The 18,901-nt window shown below is 41.1% G+C and overlaps 1 protein-coding gene across 2 annotated transcripts in view; it reads right to left on the reverse strand.

Annotated features, from left to right (window-relative positions):
• LOC118384066 (transforming growth factor beta receptor type 3-like) overlaps window positions 1-18,901 on the reverse strand; it is a 143,685-nt gene that overhangs the window by 66,814 nt on the left and 57,970 nt on the right. For both annotated transcript variants that reach the window (XM_035770443.2, XM_052460748.1), the window contains exon 4: window positions 2,910-3,047. In XM_035770443.2, the coding sequence (XP_035626336.2) occupies window positions 2,910-3,047 (138 nt within the window). The remainder of the gene's footprint in view (window positions 1-2,909; window positions 3,048-18,901) is intronic.

Genomic DNA, 18,901 nt, shown 5'->3' on the forward strand with positions numbered 1-18,901 from the left:
TGTGTGTGCATTTATGTGGGTGTGCCCATGCATCTGTATGGGCTCTGGTTTTCATGGTAGGATGTTTTGTATGCAATGAGAACACATAACCACCACATCTGGAAATAATATGGAGTATGAATGCCATTCTTGCAGAATGCTATGGTGTTAACTCACATTTGACAATGATTATTTCAAAAGAACCGCAAGCTACATGAAAGTTTTCACAGCATATATGGAAATGTAGGTGTTGAGTGTACAGATCCAGACAGACTTACAGTGTAGAGCAGCATGTTGAGTTAAACCATGTACATGTAGGCCTGTTGCTCTCATTTCTCTCAGATGTTCTCATGTGATACCCCACTGTAAGGTGTGTGTGTTTTCGTGATGGAAGGGAGGGAAGATGGGAGGGGAGGGAGGAATTAGCAGTCAGACTGGAAAACAATAATGTTGTTAGGGACTCCAGTGCAAACCAAGCTCACCGACCCTGGTGTGACTATGACCGTAGCTGTTGGCAAGACAGCACAAACAGATCTGGGACCAGGCTAAGCATAAAGTACATGCCAACCTATATCCCATCATTTGTCAGGTAAACCAGTCTCCTAATCACTTGAGGGTTGATATCAATGATGTCCTAAAGCAGTGGTGCGTTAGTCATCAAAGTGGTATAGGTTTGTCACTGATTATTAGAGTTTACAGCGAGAGGATGTGGAAAGTGTGAGTGTCTGCACAGTGTAAAGAAGAGCCTGTCTCCATGGGTAAACCACTGCTGCACATTACACACTAACTACTGCCATACAGACATTAACGTCTCGCCACAGGACATGTGGGAGGGTGTGTGTCTGTGTGCGTGTCTGTGTCTGTGCGTGCCTGTGTGCCTGTGTCAAATCAAATTTTATTTGTCACATACACATGGTTAGCAGATGTTAATGCGAGTGTAGCGAAATGCTTGTGCTTCTAGTTCCAACCATGCAGTAATATCTAACAAGTAATCTAACAATTTCACAACAACTACCTTATACACACAAGTGTAAAGGAATGATTAAGAATATGTACATATAAATATATGGATGAGCGATGGCCAAACGGCATAGGAAAGATGCAGTAGATGGTATAGAGTACAGTATATACATATGAGATGAGTAATGTAGGGTATGTAAACATTATATAAAGTGGCATAGCTTAAAGTGACTAGTTATACATTTATTACATCCTATTTTTTATTGTTAAAGTGGCTAGAGATTGAGTCAGTATGTTGGCAGCAACCACTCAATGTTAGTGATGGCTGTTTAACAGTCTGATGGCCTTGAGATAGAAGCTGTTTTTCAGTCTCTCGGTTCCAGCTTTGTACTGACCTCGCCTTCTGGATGATAGCGGGGTGAACAGGCAGTGGCTCAGGTGGTTGTTGTCCTTGATGATCTTTTTGGCCTTCCTGTGACATTGGGTGGTGTAGGTGTCCTGGAGAGCAGGTAGTTTGACCCCGGTGATGCGTTGTGCAGACCTCACTACCCTCTGGAGAGCCTAACGGTTGTGAGCGGAGCAGTTGCCGTACTAGACGGTGATACAGAGACAAGATGTTCTCGATTGTGCATCTGTAGAAGTTTGTGAGTGATTTTGGTGACAAGCCAAATTTCTTCAGCCTCCTGAAGTTGAAGAGGCGCTATTGCGCCTTCTTCACCACACTGTCTGTGTGGGTGGACCATTTCAGTTTGTCCGTGATGTGTACGCCGAGGAACTTAAAACTTTCCACCTTCTCCACTACTGTCCCGTCGATGTGGATAGGGGGGTGCTCCCTCTGCTGTTTCCTGAAGTCCACGATCATCTCCTTTGTTTTGTTGACGTTGAGTGTGAGGTTATTTTCCTGACACCACACTCTGAGGGCCCTCACCTCCTCCCTGTAGGCCGTCTCGTCATTGATTGGTAATCAAGCCTACTACTGTAGTGTCGTCTGCAAACTTGATGATTGAGTTGGATGCATGCATGGCCACGCAGTCATGGGTGAAAAGAGAGTACAGGAGAGGGCTGAGAACGCACCCTTGTTGTTTCCTACCCTTACCAACTGGGGGCGGCCTGTCAGAAAGTCCAGGACCCAGGTGCACAGGGCGGGTTTGAGACCCAGGGTCTCGAGCTTAATGACAAGTTTGGAGGGTACTATCGTGTTAAATGTTGAGCTGTAATCGATGAACAGCATTCTTACATAGGTATTCCTCTTGTCCAGATGGGTTAGGGCAGTGTGCAGTGTGGTTGCGTCATCTGTGGACCTATTGGGGCGGTAAGCAAATTGGAGTGGGTCTAGGGTGTGATATGATGACGTAGCACTTCATGATGACGGAGGTGAGTCATTTCGTTCAGTTACCTTAGCCTTCTTGGGAACTGGATCAATTGTGGCCCTCTTGAAGCAAGTGGGAACAGCAGACTGGGATAAGGATTGATTGAATATTTCCGTAAATACACCAGCCACCTGGTCTGCGCATGCTTTGAGGACGTGGCTCGGGATGCCGTCTGGGCCGGCAGCCTTGCGAGGGATAACACGTTTAAATGCTTTACTCACGTTGGCTGTGGTGTGTGTGCATGTGTGCATGTGTGCATGTGTGCATGTTTGGTTGTTGTTGTCCACAGACTGTATGCTATCATGATTCATCTGTAACCAATAGCTGAAAACTCTTTACATCTAGACTGTAACATAGCACAGGTTTCCTCTGCAAAAGGATTGGTTTCCAAACATCTCACGCCTGAATGTTAATAAAGAATGGTATGAGGGAAAGGAAGACATGGGAGTAAGGAAAGTAAGACAAAGGGACTTCGGAGAGAGAGAGAGACAGACAGAGATTAGAAGGGATATTAGTTAGATCTGGACCCAAATGGAAGATGTGTTTGATAGGAGTAATAAGGGGAGTGTTTGTAAGGAAATTAGTTGGAGCTGGACTCACATGGAAGGTGTGTTTAATGCCTGGGGCTAGTTTCTCTGTCCTGATGTCCCAGACCACAGGCTGGGGGGAGTTTAGCACAAACACCAGGGGCTTCTGGTGAACCAGCAGGGACTGGATGGGCTTCAGATGCAGCTCCACCTGGGAACAGGGTAACAACACAGAAGGTTAGAGGACTATAATTAAGCAATAAGGCCTGAGGAGCTGTGGTGTATGGCCAAAATCTTAAGCACGACACAGCGCATTGGTAACCAGTTTATAATAGCGATAAGGCTTCTCGGGGGTTTGTGGTATATGGCCAATATACCCCAGCTAAGGGCTGTATCCAGGTACTCCTTGTTGCGTCTTGCGTAAGAACGGCCCATAGTCGGGATATAGGCCATATACAGGGTTGGGTAGGTTACTTTCTAAATGTAATTAGTAACGTAACTTTTGGATTACCCAAACTCATTAACGTACTCTGATTACATTACATTACTTTTAGATTACTTTCCCATTAACAGGCATTAGAAGAAGATAAAATGTATATTACCAATTGAACAACATCTATTGCAGGATAAGTCAATGTTAAAGTTTACATAGCTGGCCATATATGGATGTTCAATTTTACTTTATGGGTTGTTTATGTACGTAGTCTTCTTCTAAACCATCGTTTTCTATTACATATAATAATACGATTAAATTATATCTTTACATTAAAAACCAAAGTCTATCAGAATTCCAGTCATTCCAATAAATGTTACACCCCTTAATCTTCAAGAATAGGACTTGGAAATATCTTTAATTTTATCTTTATTTAACTAGGCAAGTCAGTTAAGAACAAATGATTATTTACAATGGCAAAACCCGTACGACGCTGGGCCAATTGTGCGCCACCCTATGGGACTCCCAATCACGGCTGGTTGTGATACAGCCTGGAGTTGAGCCAGGGTGTCTGTAGTGACACCTCTAGCACTGAGATGCACTGCCTTAGACCACTGAACCAGGGTCTGTAGTGACGCCTCTAGCACTGAGATGCACTGCCTCAGACCACTGAACCAGGGTCTGTAGTGACACCTCTAGCACTGAGATGCAGTGCCTTAGACCACTGAACCAGGGTCTGTAGTGACGCCTCTAGCACTGAGATGCAGTGCCTTAGACCACTGAACCAGGGTCTGTAGTGACGCCTCTAGCACTGAGATGCAGTGCCTTAGACCACTGAACCAGGGTCTGTAGTGACGCCTCTAGCACTGAGATGCACTGCCTCAGACCACTGAACCAGGGTCTGTAGTGACACCTCTAGCACTGAGATGCAGTGCCTTAGACCACTGAACCAGGGTCTGTAGTGACACCTCTAGCACTGAGATGCACTGCCTCAGACCACTGAACCAGGGTCTGTAGTGACACCTCTAGCACTGAGATGCAGTGCCTTAGACCACTGAACCAGGGTCTGTAGTGACGCCTCTAACACTGAGATGCAGTGCCTTAGACCGCTGAACCAGGGTCTGTAGTGACGCCTCTAGCACTGAGATGCAGTGCCTTAGACCACTGTGCCACTCTGGAGCCCCGAGTATAGATTAGCCTAATTGCTTTACCTGAGCATGACCCCAAAACGAAGGACTTATTAGCTCTGTTGTTTATGATTTTATTGTCATGGAGGACTGACTGGGCTTATTGATTCTAGTTGAAAAATAAATGCTGCGCTCATAGAATGCCATGCTTTGAACACTACTGAAAAGTGCTATTTACATGTGAAAAATGAATGCCATATGCTGCATTTGCTATAGGCCTATTGTTAACCTTTTTGTTGGTGACACTTTAATATCTTGATCAAATGCAACTGTTTAAAGGGCAAATCCACAGATGAAACAATAACACAATGGACACCCCACCTCTGTTTTGGTAAAAAGCTGAGGGATGGGCCTGGAGAAATGCAACCACTCTCAGATTAATCGGCAGAGCTATGGATGCAAGGATTGACCAACCATGATATCAAAATTATTGTTTTAACCACATGTGGATATAAAGTGTTTGTTTACATTCACAATGTTTACAAACAATGGAGTAAAACAAGCGTATATTTTGGGTTCTCATGGAGTGTGACAGTTGAACTAAACTCACTTAGTATATATATATATAATTTAGTCCAAAAATGGAGGTAGCAACTACAGATTGTCCCTTTAAGTCTATCAAAAGTGTGCTAGTTTGAGCATGTGTCCATTAGGCCTATGCATTTTTTCTATAAGCATGAATTAGATTGAGCAATAAAAGCCCCACTTTTATTCCATAGGCTGGGATTCACACTATGCAGCTGTTGTTCCATAGGCTGGGATTCACACTATGCAGCTGTTGTTCCATAGGCTGGGATTCACACTATGCAGCTGTTGTTCCATAGGCTGGGATTCACACTATGCAGCTGTTGTTCCATAGGCTGGGATTCACACTATGCAGCTGTTGTTCCATAGGCTGGGATTCACACTATGCAGCTGTTGTTCCATAGGCTGGGATTCACACTATGCAGCTGTTGTTCCATAGGCTGGGATTCACACTATGCAGCTGTTGTTCCATAGGCTGGGATCCACACTATGCAGCTGTTGTTCCATAGGCTGGGATTCACACTATGCAGCTGTTGTTCCATAGGCTGGGATTCACACTATGCAGCTGTTGTTCCATAGGCTGGGATCCACACTATGCAGCTGTTGTTCCATAGGCTGTGATTCACACTATGCAGCTGTTGTTCCATAGGCTGGGATTCACACTATGCAGCTGTTGTTCCATAGGCTGGGATTCACACTATGCAGCTGTTGTAAGAGCACATTTTTCACTGACTGTCCACTGGTTTCAAAAACAATGATTGCTGGGCAGCTTAAACTTCTTGAATTCAACCATTACTAGGTTCAAATACACATTTAGATTTGTGAACAGCCATAGCTAAATGAGAGAGCAGCAGTGTGATTCACATCAATTCGCTATGTAGATATCAATAATAAGTGGTATACGTATTACCGTAGACTACACCACTGCTGTCATCCTTACCTACAAGTGTTTATTCAAGTTGGATCATCTTTGGATGCCGACAGCAGTTGCACCATTGAAAGACATAGATTGGACTGTAGCCTACAAAAACCTATTCCTGCTCTTTTCCCACGATCCATCAAACACATTTGGTGTGTATCATAGTGGTCTCTGACTTGTGCTGGAACTTAAACTTGCACCTTTTTTCAATGATGATTTGAATGTCATTGAGAAAACAGAGAAGTGTCAAATGTTTTTTTTGCAAACCTCCTTTCTGAATTTAAAAGTAATCCTCGAAGTAATCATCTAGTTTTCAAAAGTACCTGTAATCTGATTACAATATTTGTGCTGACAATGTAACGGATTACAGTTGCCAATTTTTGTAATCCCTTACATGTAATCCCTTACTTCCCAACCCTAGCCATATACCACAAACTCCAGAGATGCCTTATTGCTATAAACTGGTTACCATCGTAATTAGAAAAGTACAAATATTTTTGGGGGTCATACCCATGGTATATGGTCTGATATGCCATGGCTTTCATAACCTGTCATAACCATGTATGGCCCACTTACAGTGCCTTGCAAATTATTCATCCTCCTTCACATTTTTCCTATTTTGTTTCATTACAACCTTTAATTTAAATTGATTTTTATTTGGAGTTCATGTAATGGACATACACAAAATAGTCCAAATTGGAGAACTTAAATTAAAAATTTTAAAAAAAACTTGTTTCAAACAATAAAAACTAAAACCGGAAAAGTGGTGTGTGCATATGTATTCACCTTTTTGCTATGAAGCCCCTAAATAAGATCTGGTGCAACCAATTACCTTCAGAAGTCACATAATTAGTTCAATCCAAGTGTCACATGATCTGTCACATAATCTCAGTATATATACACGTATTCTGAAAGGCCCCAGCGTCTGCAACACCACTAAGCAAGGGGCACCACCAAGCAAGCGGCACCATGAAGACTAAGGAGCTCTCCAAACAGGTCAGGGACAAAGTTGTGGAGAAGTACAGATAAGGGTTGGGTTATAAAAAAATATCCGGAACATTGAACATCCCACGGAGCACCATTAAATCCATTATTAAAAAATGGAAAGAATATGGCACCACAAAAAGGGCCACACACCAAAACTCGCAGACCAGGCAAGGAGGGCATTAATCAGAGAGGCAACAAAGAGACCAAAGATAACCCTGAAGGAGCTGCAAATATCCACAGCGGAGATTGGAGTATCTGTCCATAGGGCCACTTGAAGCCGTACACTTCACAGAGCTGGGCTTTATGGAAGAGGGGCCAGAAAAAAGCCATTGCTTAAATAAAAAAATAAGCAAACACGTTTGGTGTTCACCAAAAGGTATGTGGGAGACTCCCCAGACATATGAAAGAAGGAACTCTGGTCAGATGAGACTAAAATTGAGCTTTTGGCCATCAAGGAAAACGCTATGTGTGGCACAAACCCAACACCTCCCATCACCCCGAGAACTCCATCCCCTGATGCTGGTGGCAGCATCATGCTGTGGGGGTGATTTTCATCGGCAGGGACTGGGAAACTGGTCAGAATTGAAGGGATGATGGATGGCTCTAAATAGAGGAAACTACTTGAGGGAAACCTGTTTCCCTTCCAGCAGGACAATGAACCGAAGCATACTTCTAAAGCAACACTCGGGTGGTTTAAGGGGAAACATTTAAATGCCTAGGAATGGCCTAGTCAAAGCCCAGACCTCAATCCAATTGAGAATCTGTGGTATGACTGAAAGAATGCTGTCCACCAGTGGAACCCATCCAACTTAAAGGAGCTGGAGCAGTTTTGCCATGAAGAATGGGCAAAAATCCCAGTGGCTCGATGTGCCAAGCTTATAGAGACATACCCCGAGAGACTTGCAGCTGTAATTGCTGCATAAGGTGGCACTACAAAGTATTGACTTTGGGGGGGTGAATAGTTATGCACACTCAAGTTCAGTTTTTTTTTGTTATTTCTTGTTTGTTTCACAATACAAAAAATGTTGCATCTTCAAGGTGGTAGTCATGTTGTATAAATCAAATGATACAAACCCCCAAAAAATCCATTTTAATTCCAGGTTGTAAGGCAACAAAATAGGAATAATTCCAAGCGGGGTGAATACTTTCGCAAGCCACTGTATGTCTCATAATAATGTCATAATATGATCTATAATGATCCTGTCTTCCTGAGAAGACAGAGGGTTTGAAAGGTACCTACATAAAGGCTGCATAACATATTGAAACCCTATACTGTATATAACACATTCATAATCGGTGCATAAGCATTAAATATGTGTTTATGTCAATAACTGCAAGTTGATGAATGCAGGATTAGTGAAATGACTGTCACATTTATGAATATATCAACTTAAGGTTGTTGACATTAGCACTGTTATGATTGGAGCCATTTCCACCAGGTGTGGGAGCAACACAGTGTAACACACAGCATTAGAAACCTGCACCTTTACAGGGGTGGGCGGGTCAGCATAGGGTCAGCTACAGTCATCATAGGGTCAGCTACAGTCATCATAGGGTCAGCTACAGTCAGCATAGGGTCAGCTACAGTCAGCATAGTGTCAGCAAAGGGTCAGCTACAGTCAGCATAGGGTCAGCTACAGTCAGCATAGTGTCAGCTACGGTCAGCATATGGTCAGCATAGGGTCAGCTACAGTCAGCAAAGGGTCAGCTACAGTCAGCATAGGGTCAGCTACAGTCAGCATAGGGTCAGCTACAGTCAGCATAGGGTCAGCCACAGTCAGCATAGGGTCAGCTACAGTCAGCATATGGTCAGCTACAGTCAGCATAGTGTCAGCTACGGTCAGCATAGGGTCAGCTACAGTCAGCATATGGTCAGCTACAGTCAGCATAGTGTCAGCTACAGTCAGCATAGGGTCAGCTACAGTCAGCATAGGGTCAGCTACAGTCAGCATAGGGTCAGCTACAGTCAGCATGCGGTCAGCTACAGTCAGCTACAGTCAGCATAGGGTCAGCTACAGTCCGCATTGGGTCAGCTACAGTCAGCATAGGGTCAGCTACAGTCAGCATAGGGTCAGCTACAGTCAGCATAGGGTCAGCTACAGTCCGCATGGGGTCAGCTACAGTCAGCTACAGTCAGCATAGGGTCAGCTACAGTCAGCATAGGGTCAGCTACAGTCCGCATGGGGTCAGCTACAGTCAGCTACAGTCAGCATAGGGTCAGCTACAGTCAGCATAGGGTCAGCTACAGTCAGCATAGGGTCAGCTACAGTCCGCATGGGGTCAGCTACAGTCAGCATAGGGTCAGCTACAGTCAGCATAGGGTCAGCTACAGTCAGCATAGGGTCAGCTACAGTCAGCATAGGGTCAGCTACAGTCAGCTACAGTCAGCATAGGGTCAGCTACAGTCAGCTACAGTCAGCATAGGGTCAGCTACAGTCAGCATAGGGTCAGCTACAGTCCGCATGGGGTCAGCTACAGTCAGCTACAGTCAGCATAGGGTCAGCTACAGTCAGCTACAGTCAGCATAGGGTCAGCTACAGTCAGCTACAGTCAGCATAGGGTCAGCTACAGTCCGCATGGGGTCAGCTACAGTCAGCATAGGGTCAGCTACAGTCAGCTACAGTCAGCATAGGGTCAGCTCCAGTGTATTAACACCACCACCCCCTTTCATTTCACTCAGTTGCTTCACAAGGCAAATATGAGAGCATTTTCTTTACTGTGGATGTTGTTGAATCAATGTTATCAAAACATTGCAGATCACTCTGTTGACTGTTCCTGCACAATTACCGAGCTATAATGTTTCTGATTGTGTCTTTTATCAGTGTTTTAGTTGTTTATCCGCTCACTGTGCTGATAATCCCACTAAGTCTGACTATGAGCTTTCTCCCTTTGGAAATGGCATATATTGGAAAGCAGTAACTCTGCTCTGATTTGTAATCTCTCTCAGGTTGCTGCTATCTGAACTAGCCTAATTGAACTCTCACACACAACAGATATAATATATTACAGATAAAAAGCAGAGAATATATTAGACAGAGACACAAAGGAGAGAACATATTAAAAATACACACAACAGAGATAATAAATTAGACACAACAGAGATAATATAGAGAGAACATATTAGAGAGAGACACAGCAGAAAATATATTATAGACACAGCAAAGAAAAAAAATAGAGACAGATAATATATTAGAGACAAACACAGCAGAGAGAATATATTAGAGAGAGACACAGCAGAGAATATATTAGAGACACAGCAGAGTTAATATATTAGAGAGGGAAAAGAGACTATATTAGACAGAGACACAACAGAGAGAATAGAGAGACACAGCAGATACAATATATTAGAGACAGACACAGCAGATATAGTATATTAAAGAGAGACACAGCAGAGAATATATTAGACAGAGACACAGCAGAGAGAATATATTAGAGAAAGCGATAATATATTTGAGAGACACAGCAGAGATAATATATTAGAGAGACACAGCAGAGAGAATGTATTAGAGAGAGACACAGCAGAGAGAATGTATTAGAGAGAGACACCGCAGAGAGAATATATTATATCGACACACAACAGAGATAATATATTAGAGAGAGAGACTCACAACTGAGAGAATATACTAGAGAGAGACACAGCAGAGCGAATATATTAGACAGAGACACAACAGAGAGAATATATTAGATGGACATGCAACAGAGATAATATATTAGTGAGAGACACAGCAGAGAGAATATATTAGAGAAGGCGATAATATATTAGAGACACAGCAGAGATAATATATTAGAGAGAGACACAGCAGATAATATATTAGAGACAGAGAAAATATATTAGAGACACAGCAGAGAGAATATTTTAGAGACAGAGATAATATATTAGAGACAGATAATATATATAAGGTAATATATTAGAGACAGACACAGCAGAGAGAATATATTAGAGAGACACAGCAGAGAATATATTAGAGACATAGCAGAGAGAATATTTTAGAGAGAGACACAACAAAGAGAATCTATTAGATAGACACGCAACAGAGATAATATATTAGAGAGAGACACAGCAGAGAGAATATTTTAGAGACAGAGATAATATATTAGAGACAGATAATATATATAAGATAATATATTAGAGACAGACACAGCAGAGAATATATTAGAGACACAGCAGAGAGAATATTTTAGAGAGAGAAACAGAGAGACTATATTAGACAGAGACACAACAGAGAGACTATATTAGAGAGAGACTCATCAGAGAATAGAGAGACACAGCAGATACAATATATTAGAGACAGACACAGCAGATATAGTATAGAGAGAGAGACACAGCAGAGCGAATATATTAGACAGAGACACAGCAGAGAGAATACATTATATAGACACACAACAGAGATAATATATTAGAGAGAGACACACAACTGAGAGAATATACTAGCGAGAGACACAGCAGAGAGAATATATTAGACAGAGACACAGCAGAGAGAATATATTAGAGACAGAGATAATATATTAGAAACAGACACAGCAGAGAATATATTAGAGCCACAGCAGAGATAAAATATTAGAGAGAGACAGCAGAGAATATATTAGAGAGAGACACAGCAGAGAGAATGTATTAGAGAGACATTGCAGAGATAATATATTAGAGAGAGACAGCAGATAATATATTAGAGACACAGCAGAGAGAATATATTAGAGAGAGACAGCAGAGAATATATTAGAGAGAGACACAGCAGATAATATGTTAGAGACACAACATCAATAATGTATTAGAGAGACCCACAACAGAGTGAATATATTAGAGAGAGACAGCAGAGAATATATTAGAGAGAGACACGGCAGATAATATATTAGAGACACAACATCAATAATGTATTAGAGACCCACAACAGAGTGAATATATTAGAGAGAGACACAGCAGAGAATATATTAGAGAGACACAGCATATAATATATTAAAGAGAGACAGCAAAGAATATTTTAGAGCGAGAGACAGCAAAGATACTATATTAGAGAGACAAAATAATATAGAGAGAATATATTATATAGACACACAACAGAGATAATATATTAGAGTGAGACCCAACAGGGAGAATATATTTGAGGCACACAGCAGAGAGAATATATTAGAGAGAGGCAGACACAGCAGAGAATATATTAGAGAGAGACACAGCAGATAATATATTAGAGAGCGACACAACAGAGAATGTATTAGAGAGAGACACAGCAGATAATATATTAGAGAGCGACACAACAGAGAATGTATTAGAGAGAGACACACAGCAGAGAAAATATATTAGAGAGAGACACAGCATGGAGAATATATTATAGAGAGACACAGCAGAGAGAATATATTAGAGAGAGTCACAACAGAGATAATATATTAGAGACAGAGATAATATATTAGAGACAGACACAGCACAGATTAGATATTATAGACAGACACAGCAAATAATATATTAGAGACACAGCAGAGAATTTATTAGACAGACACGGCAGATATAATATATTAGAGAGAGACACAACAGGGAGAATATATTAGAGAGACACACAACAGAGAACATATTAGAGAGAGATAGCAGGGATACTATATTAGAGAGAGACACAGCAGAGAATATATTAGAGGGACACACAGCAGAGAGAATATATCAGAGAGAGACACAGAGAACATATTAGAGAGAGATAGCAGGGATATTATATTAGAGAGAGACACAGCAGAGAATATATTATAGGGACACACAGCAGAGAGAATATATCAGAGACAGACACAGCACAGATTAGATATTAGAGACAGACACAGCAAAGAAAATATTAGAGACACAGCAGAGAATTTATTTGACAGACACAATATATTAGAGAGAGACACAACAGGGAGAATATATTAGAGAGAGACTCAGCAGATATAATATATTAGAGAGACACAACAGAGATAATATATTAGAGAGAGACACAACAGAGATAATATATTGGAGACAGAAGTAATATATTTGAGACAGACACATCAGAGATAATATATTAGAGAGAGACGGAGATAATATATTAGAGAGAGACACAGCAGAGAATATATTAGACAGAGACACAGTAGAGAGAATATATTAGACACACTAAGGAGATAATATATTAGAGATACACACAGCAGAGAATATATTAGAGACACAGCAGAAATAATATATTAGAGAGAGAAAAAGAGAGACTATATTAGACAGAGACACAACAGAGAGAATATATCAGAGAGAGACACAGCATAAAGAATATATTAGAGAGACACACAACAGAGAGAATGTATTAGAGAGACAGCAGATAATATATTAGAGAGAGAGACATCAAATATACTATATTAGAGAGAGAAACAGCAGAGATAATATATTCAAGAGAGCGACACAGCAGAGAGAATATATTAGAGAGACACAGCAGAGAATATATTAGAGAGAGACACAACAGAGAACATAGAGAGAGACAGCAGGGATATTATATTAGAGAGAGACACAGCAGAGAATATATTAGAGGGACACACAGCAGAGATAATATATCAGAGAGAGACACAGAGATAATATATTAGAGAGAGACACAGCAGATAATATATTAGAGAGATACAGCAGAGAGAATATATTAAAGAGAGACACACAACTGAGAGAATATACTAGATAGAGACACAGCAGAGAGAATATTTTAGATATAAACAACAGAGATAATATATTAGACAGAGACACAACAGAGAGCATATATTAGATAGGCACACAACAGAGAGAATATATTAGACAGACACAGCAGAGATAATATATTTGAGAGACACAGCAGAGAATATATTACAGACACAGCAGAGAGAATATATTAGAGAGAGACACACAACTGAGAGAATATATTAGAGAGAGACATAGCATAATATATTTGAGAGACACAGCAGAGAATATATTAGAGACACAGCAGAGAGAATATATTAGAGAGAGAAACAGAGACAATATATTAGAGACACAACAGAGAGAATATATTAGAGAGAGACATAGCAGATAATATATTAGAGAGAGACACAGCAGAAAGAATATATTTGGAGAGACACACACAACTGAGAGAATATATTAGAGAGAGACACAGTAAAGAGAATAGTTTAGAGAGAGAAACAACAGAGAGAATATATTAGAGACAGACATATTATAATATATTAGAGACAGAGGATTTAGTACTAAAGAAAGTATAGGCATGGCTTCAAAGCCTCTTGATCATAGTCTCCCACAGATCTAAAGGAATAATGCCCTGGGGAAGAGAGGGAGAGGAGGAGGAGAGCAAATTTGAGTATTTAGCTATATGGGCCATAAAAATGCTGCAATAATCATAATAAAAAGGCCCTCTGAGAGAGACGAATAGAAGAAATTACAGAACGCTTAACTTCAAGGGGGCTTGGCTCAGAGACGCTCTGAGCCAGACACACACACAATTACACACACACACACACACACACACACACACACACACACACACACACACACACACACACACACACACACACAGTCACACAACAAGTGAGACGAATGCCCCACAAATATGTCTCGCATAGCTTCTCTCCCTCATTTTTTCTCACTCCTTTCTTCATGTTTGTCCTTGTGGAAAATTGTAGATGAGCATCTAATCTACTTAAACCTCCCCCTCTGTCCAGACTCTGGAAAAAGCCTCTCCATCCCTCCTGGGAGAATAACCTAATGCAAGGCAACTCAGATACAATCATACCTGCTCTCATATACAGCTGGCTCCAGAGGCCTTGGCTTTGAGCAGAGAGAGAGTGAGTGAGTGAGTGAGTGAGTGAGTGAGTGAGTGAGTGAGTGAGTGAGTGAGTGAGTGAGTGAGTGAGAGAGAGAGAGAGAGAGAGAGAGAGAGAGAGAGAGAGAGAGAGAGAGAGAGAGAGAGAGAGAGAGAGAGAGAGAGAGAGAGAGAGAGAGAGAGAGAGAGAGAGAGAGAGAGAGAGAGAGAGAGAGAGAGAGAGAGAGAGAGAGAGAGAGAGAGAGAGAGAAATGGGGGAGCGTTGTGGAATTTTAGAAGCAGACAGAAACAATTCCAAAAGTGAGTCACCTGAAAGAAAAGGCATAAACATAGTTGCGCAGAAACAAAATGGCAAAGGTTAAGAAAAAGTAGTGCCAGAAAGTGTGAAATAATAAGATTAACAGTGTTGTGATACACTCTCTCATGTCAGACTGAATGCGCCCATGGGAGGGTCACTGACGTAGAAATACCTGAACAAGACCTGTGAGGCCATTTAGCCAGTCAACTTCCAGACATTATAGATCAACTGAGGAATGCATCAACTCATGATCTTTCACACTTATAATGTGGGAAGGGGGAGTTAATGTGATATCAATCTATCAGCTGTGGATGCACTGGAACTCACAGACACTTTCCCATTCCCACTCCCAGTCCCATTCCATCCCACTCCTCAGCCTGCGGTAATGTGATTTAGATGTCACAGCAGGCAGGGCCCAGGGCCCAGAACCCATGGAGGATGTGAAGAGAAATGAACCAGAGGCCCCAGTGATCAAAGCCCAGATAGTAGTGCTAAGTAATTTGTGATTTTTTTTAGGTTTTGGTCAGATTAGTAGAAAATAATAACATGAAATACACTATGCATTATGTGGGTTAAATGATGTAACAACACAGAATAAAACAATTCATAAAAGTCCCATGATGGTAGTGATGCCCATTACGCCTTATCACTTATTAACCATCATTTATTCTCATTACTTTACTTTAATACAATATTTCAGCTGTTGTGTATTTTACATTTGTTTTATTTGATGACTTTATTATTTCATTCCAAGTCATCATCTCATCTGTATAGAGCTGCTGCCTGTGCTGTCTGACAAAAATCTAAATGTTGTAGTTCTTTAAAATAAATAAGGCATACTTTTATGACTGCCGAATAACAACTATCAATCACTTAGATCATGTATTTTCAGGTAGAGACACCTCGTGAAGCAACAGCTGCTCTCTATGTCACCTCACAGTGACACATTATTCTCTCTTCTGTAGCAGACATAAAAGAAACACAGACTGGACAAGTAGATGACAATGACCATAATCCGTTGCGCATTAATTACTATGTAGAATATTGGCCTGTTGGAAACTACAACTCCCTACTAGATCGCACAGTTCAGGCTGGATCTGATTTATCTTTAGAGAAACTGTGCAATGTGAGCATTGCTCTCACGGAAAAAACCCGAAAGAAATGGAATTCAAATAATTGAACAGATGTTGGTCAATTAGTTGTAAAAAAAAAAACAATCATTTTAAACTACATTTAGCTTAATCATTCAGCACTACTAGCTATTATCAGGTGGCCCTGGACCTGGGAGTTGGGACTGCCACGCACCCTCCAGAGGAACCTGTGCAGACTAGAGGCCCTATGGAGATCCTGGAAGCCCAGTCTGATTGATGATGGGGAGGCTGGTGCAGGGATTTGGGGGACCAGGGTCCATTACAGTCATAGCCAGGCCCACGACACATGGGCTGTGTCCCAAATGGCACCCTATTCCCTATATAGTGTACACATTTTGACCAGAGCCTAGGTGGTCCTGGGCTCTGGTCAAAACTAGTGTGCTTTGTAGGAAATATGTGTCATTTGAGACATAGCCATACTAGTGACTGGCCAGGGACAGGGGCTTGTCTGGACCTATCACGTTACGGTAACATCAAACCCCTCACACAACCCTCACATGGTCACAGCTGCTGCCAGCCCCGGCACGCTAGGCCAGTCCCAGGTGGCATATCGTGACTGGTCAGAGCATACGGACGTAAACAAGGAAAAGATTCCATTAAATACAAAACTCTGAGTTAATTACTACATAAGCAACAAATGCCAATACAACATGCAAGGAGAGGAGGATCAACTGCTGTAAACAGACACAAGGCTGTGGATATCTACAGTATTAAGGTATGACGAAAACATATTCCAAGTGAGACATACCACACCGTCAGACAATAATAACTACCCCATGATTCAAGGCATTTGGCCAGCCGCCTGAACAAGCATTCTGAACACAATTGCATGACCTTTCAGGCCCAAGTAAATGATGTTTTGCGACCAAGCTTGCATAATACCCCAGCATAGTAGAGTGAAATGTTCATAACCAATGTATGCACAGCCCCTTGGTAATAAGCTGTCTGTAACCCAGTACTACAACACAGCTGTCAGAGACCTCTCTCTACACCTCCATCCAGTCAGTCAGACCTGACACTATCACACGCACAGGGACCCACTTACACACATACATACAACACCAGCTTTCAGCAGCCCTGGCTGCAAAAACCAGGAACAGGGTGTTTTCCTTTATTGACAGAACTAATTATGCGTCTGAAAGTCCTCAGTGACTCAGTGCTAACTCAAAACATCCTTTCGATTAGCCGGCCAGTAACACTAATCTATCAAAATATTCTACATCCCTCCCTCCCCTGGCAAATGATAATAATGGTCGATCAACTTCAGCATGAAAACAGCAGGGACTTTGTTACAACAGAAACACAGTTAGTTGGAGCAGCTGCCTATATGATGGATAATGACTTTTTATACAGTACCACTTGGTAGCCCTTTTTAACTGGGTTGATGTATTGTATAAAGTCACAACTGGAATTATTGGCACCCTTCATAAAGATAAGCAAAAAAGACTGTATAAAATAAATAATTTAAATTCTGAGCTGCAGTTGATGTCGGGAGTTTACGTACACTTAGGTTGGAGTCAATAAAAGTTGTTTTCCAACCACTCCACAAATGTCTTGTTAAAAAATGATAGTTTTGGCAAGTGGGTTAGGACATTGACTTTGTGCATAACAAATTGACAAATTGTTTACAGACAGATTATTTCACTTATTAAAGGTATGATAAGTATCATAATTCCAGTGGGTCAGAAGTTTACATACACTAAGTTGACTGTGCTTTTAAACAACCTGGAAAATTCCAGAAAATGATGTCATGGCTTTAGAAGCTTCTGATAATTGTCATCATTTGAGTCAATTGGAGGTGTACCTGTGGATGTATTTCAAGGCCTACCTTCAAACTCGGTGCCTCTTTGCTTGACATCATGGGAAAATCAAAAGAAATCAGCCAAGACCTCAGAAAATAAATTGTAGACCTCCACAAGTCCACAAAATTCCCTGTCTTAGGTCAGTTAGGATCACCACTTTATTTTAAGAATGTGAAATGTCAGATTAATAGTATAGAGAATGATTTATTTCAGCTTTTATTTATTTAATCACAATCCATTACTCCAATCTAAGTGTATGTATGTATATATATATATTAACACTACCGTTCAAAAGTTTGGGGTCACTTAGAAATGTCCTTGTTTTTAAAAGAAAATCAAATTTTTTGTCCATTAAAATAACATCAAATTTATCAGAAATACAGTGTATATGATTATTTTATACTATTTACAATTGCTCAAAGAAAAATTTTAATAGAGCTTTTTGGCCACGCAAACAACCAAAATTATTGGCACCCTTGATAAAGAATGGGGAAAAAAATAGGTTTGGCTTCTGCATATGCAGAAAAGTACCTCATACCTACTGTAAAATATGATGTTGGATCTTTGATGTTATGGGGCTATTTTGCCTCCACTGGTCCTGGGGTCCTTGTTAAGGTCAATGGCATCATGAACTTCACTCATTAGCAGGACATTTTAGCAAAAAACCTGGTTGCCTCTGTGAGGAGGCTGAAACTTTGCCACAAGTGGATCTTCCAGCAAGATAATAACCCCAAGCACATATAAAAATCCACAAAGAAATGGTTAATTGACCACAAACTCAACATTTTGCAATGGCCGTCTCAGTCTCCAGAATTAAACCCCACTAAAAACCTGTGGTTTGAATTGAAGAGGGCAGTCCATAAGATCAGACAAGGAATATCAAGGATCCAGAAAGATTATGTATCGAGGAAAGATCCGTCCCCATGTCTTCTCCAATCATATTTTTTTTAAAGGCTCAGTGCTGTTATCCTTGCAAAGGGAGGGTGCCAGAGTATTGAAAACAAAATATTTTAAT

The sequence above is a fragment of the Oncorhynchus keta genome, chromosome 1 (assembly GCF_023373465.1).
Source record: "Oncorhynchus keta strain PuntledgeMale-10-30-2019 chromosome 1, Oket_V2, whole genome shotgun sequence".
In the NCBI taxonomy this organism is placed as follows: Eukaryota; Metazoa; Chordata; class Actinopteri; order Salmoniformes; family Salmonidae; genus Oncorhynchus; species Oncorhynchus keta.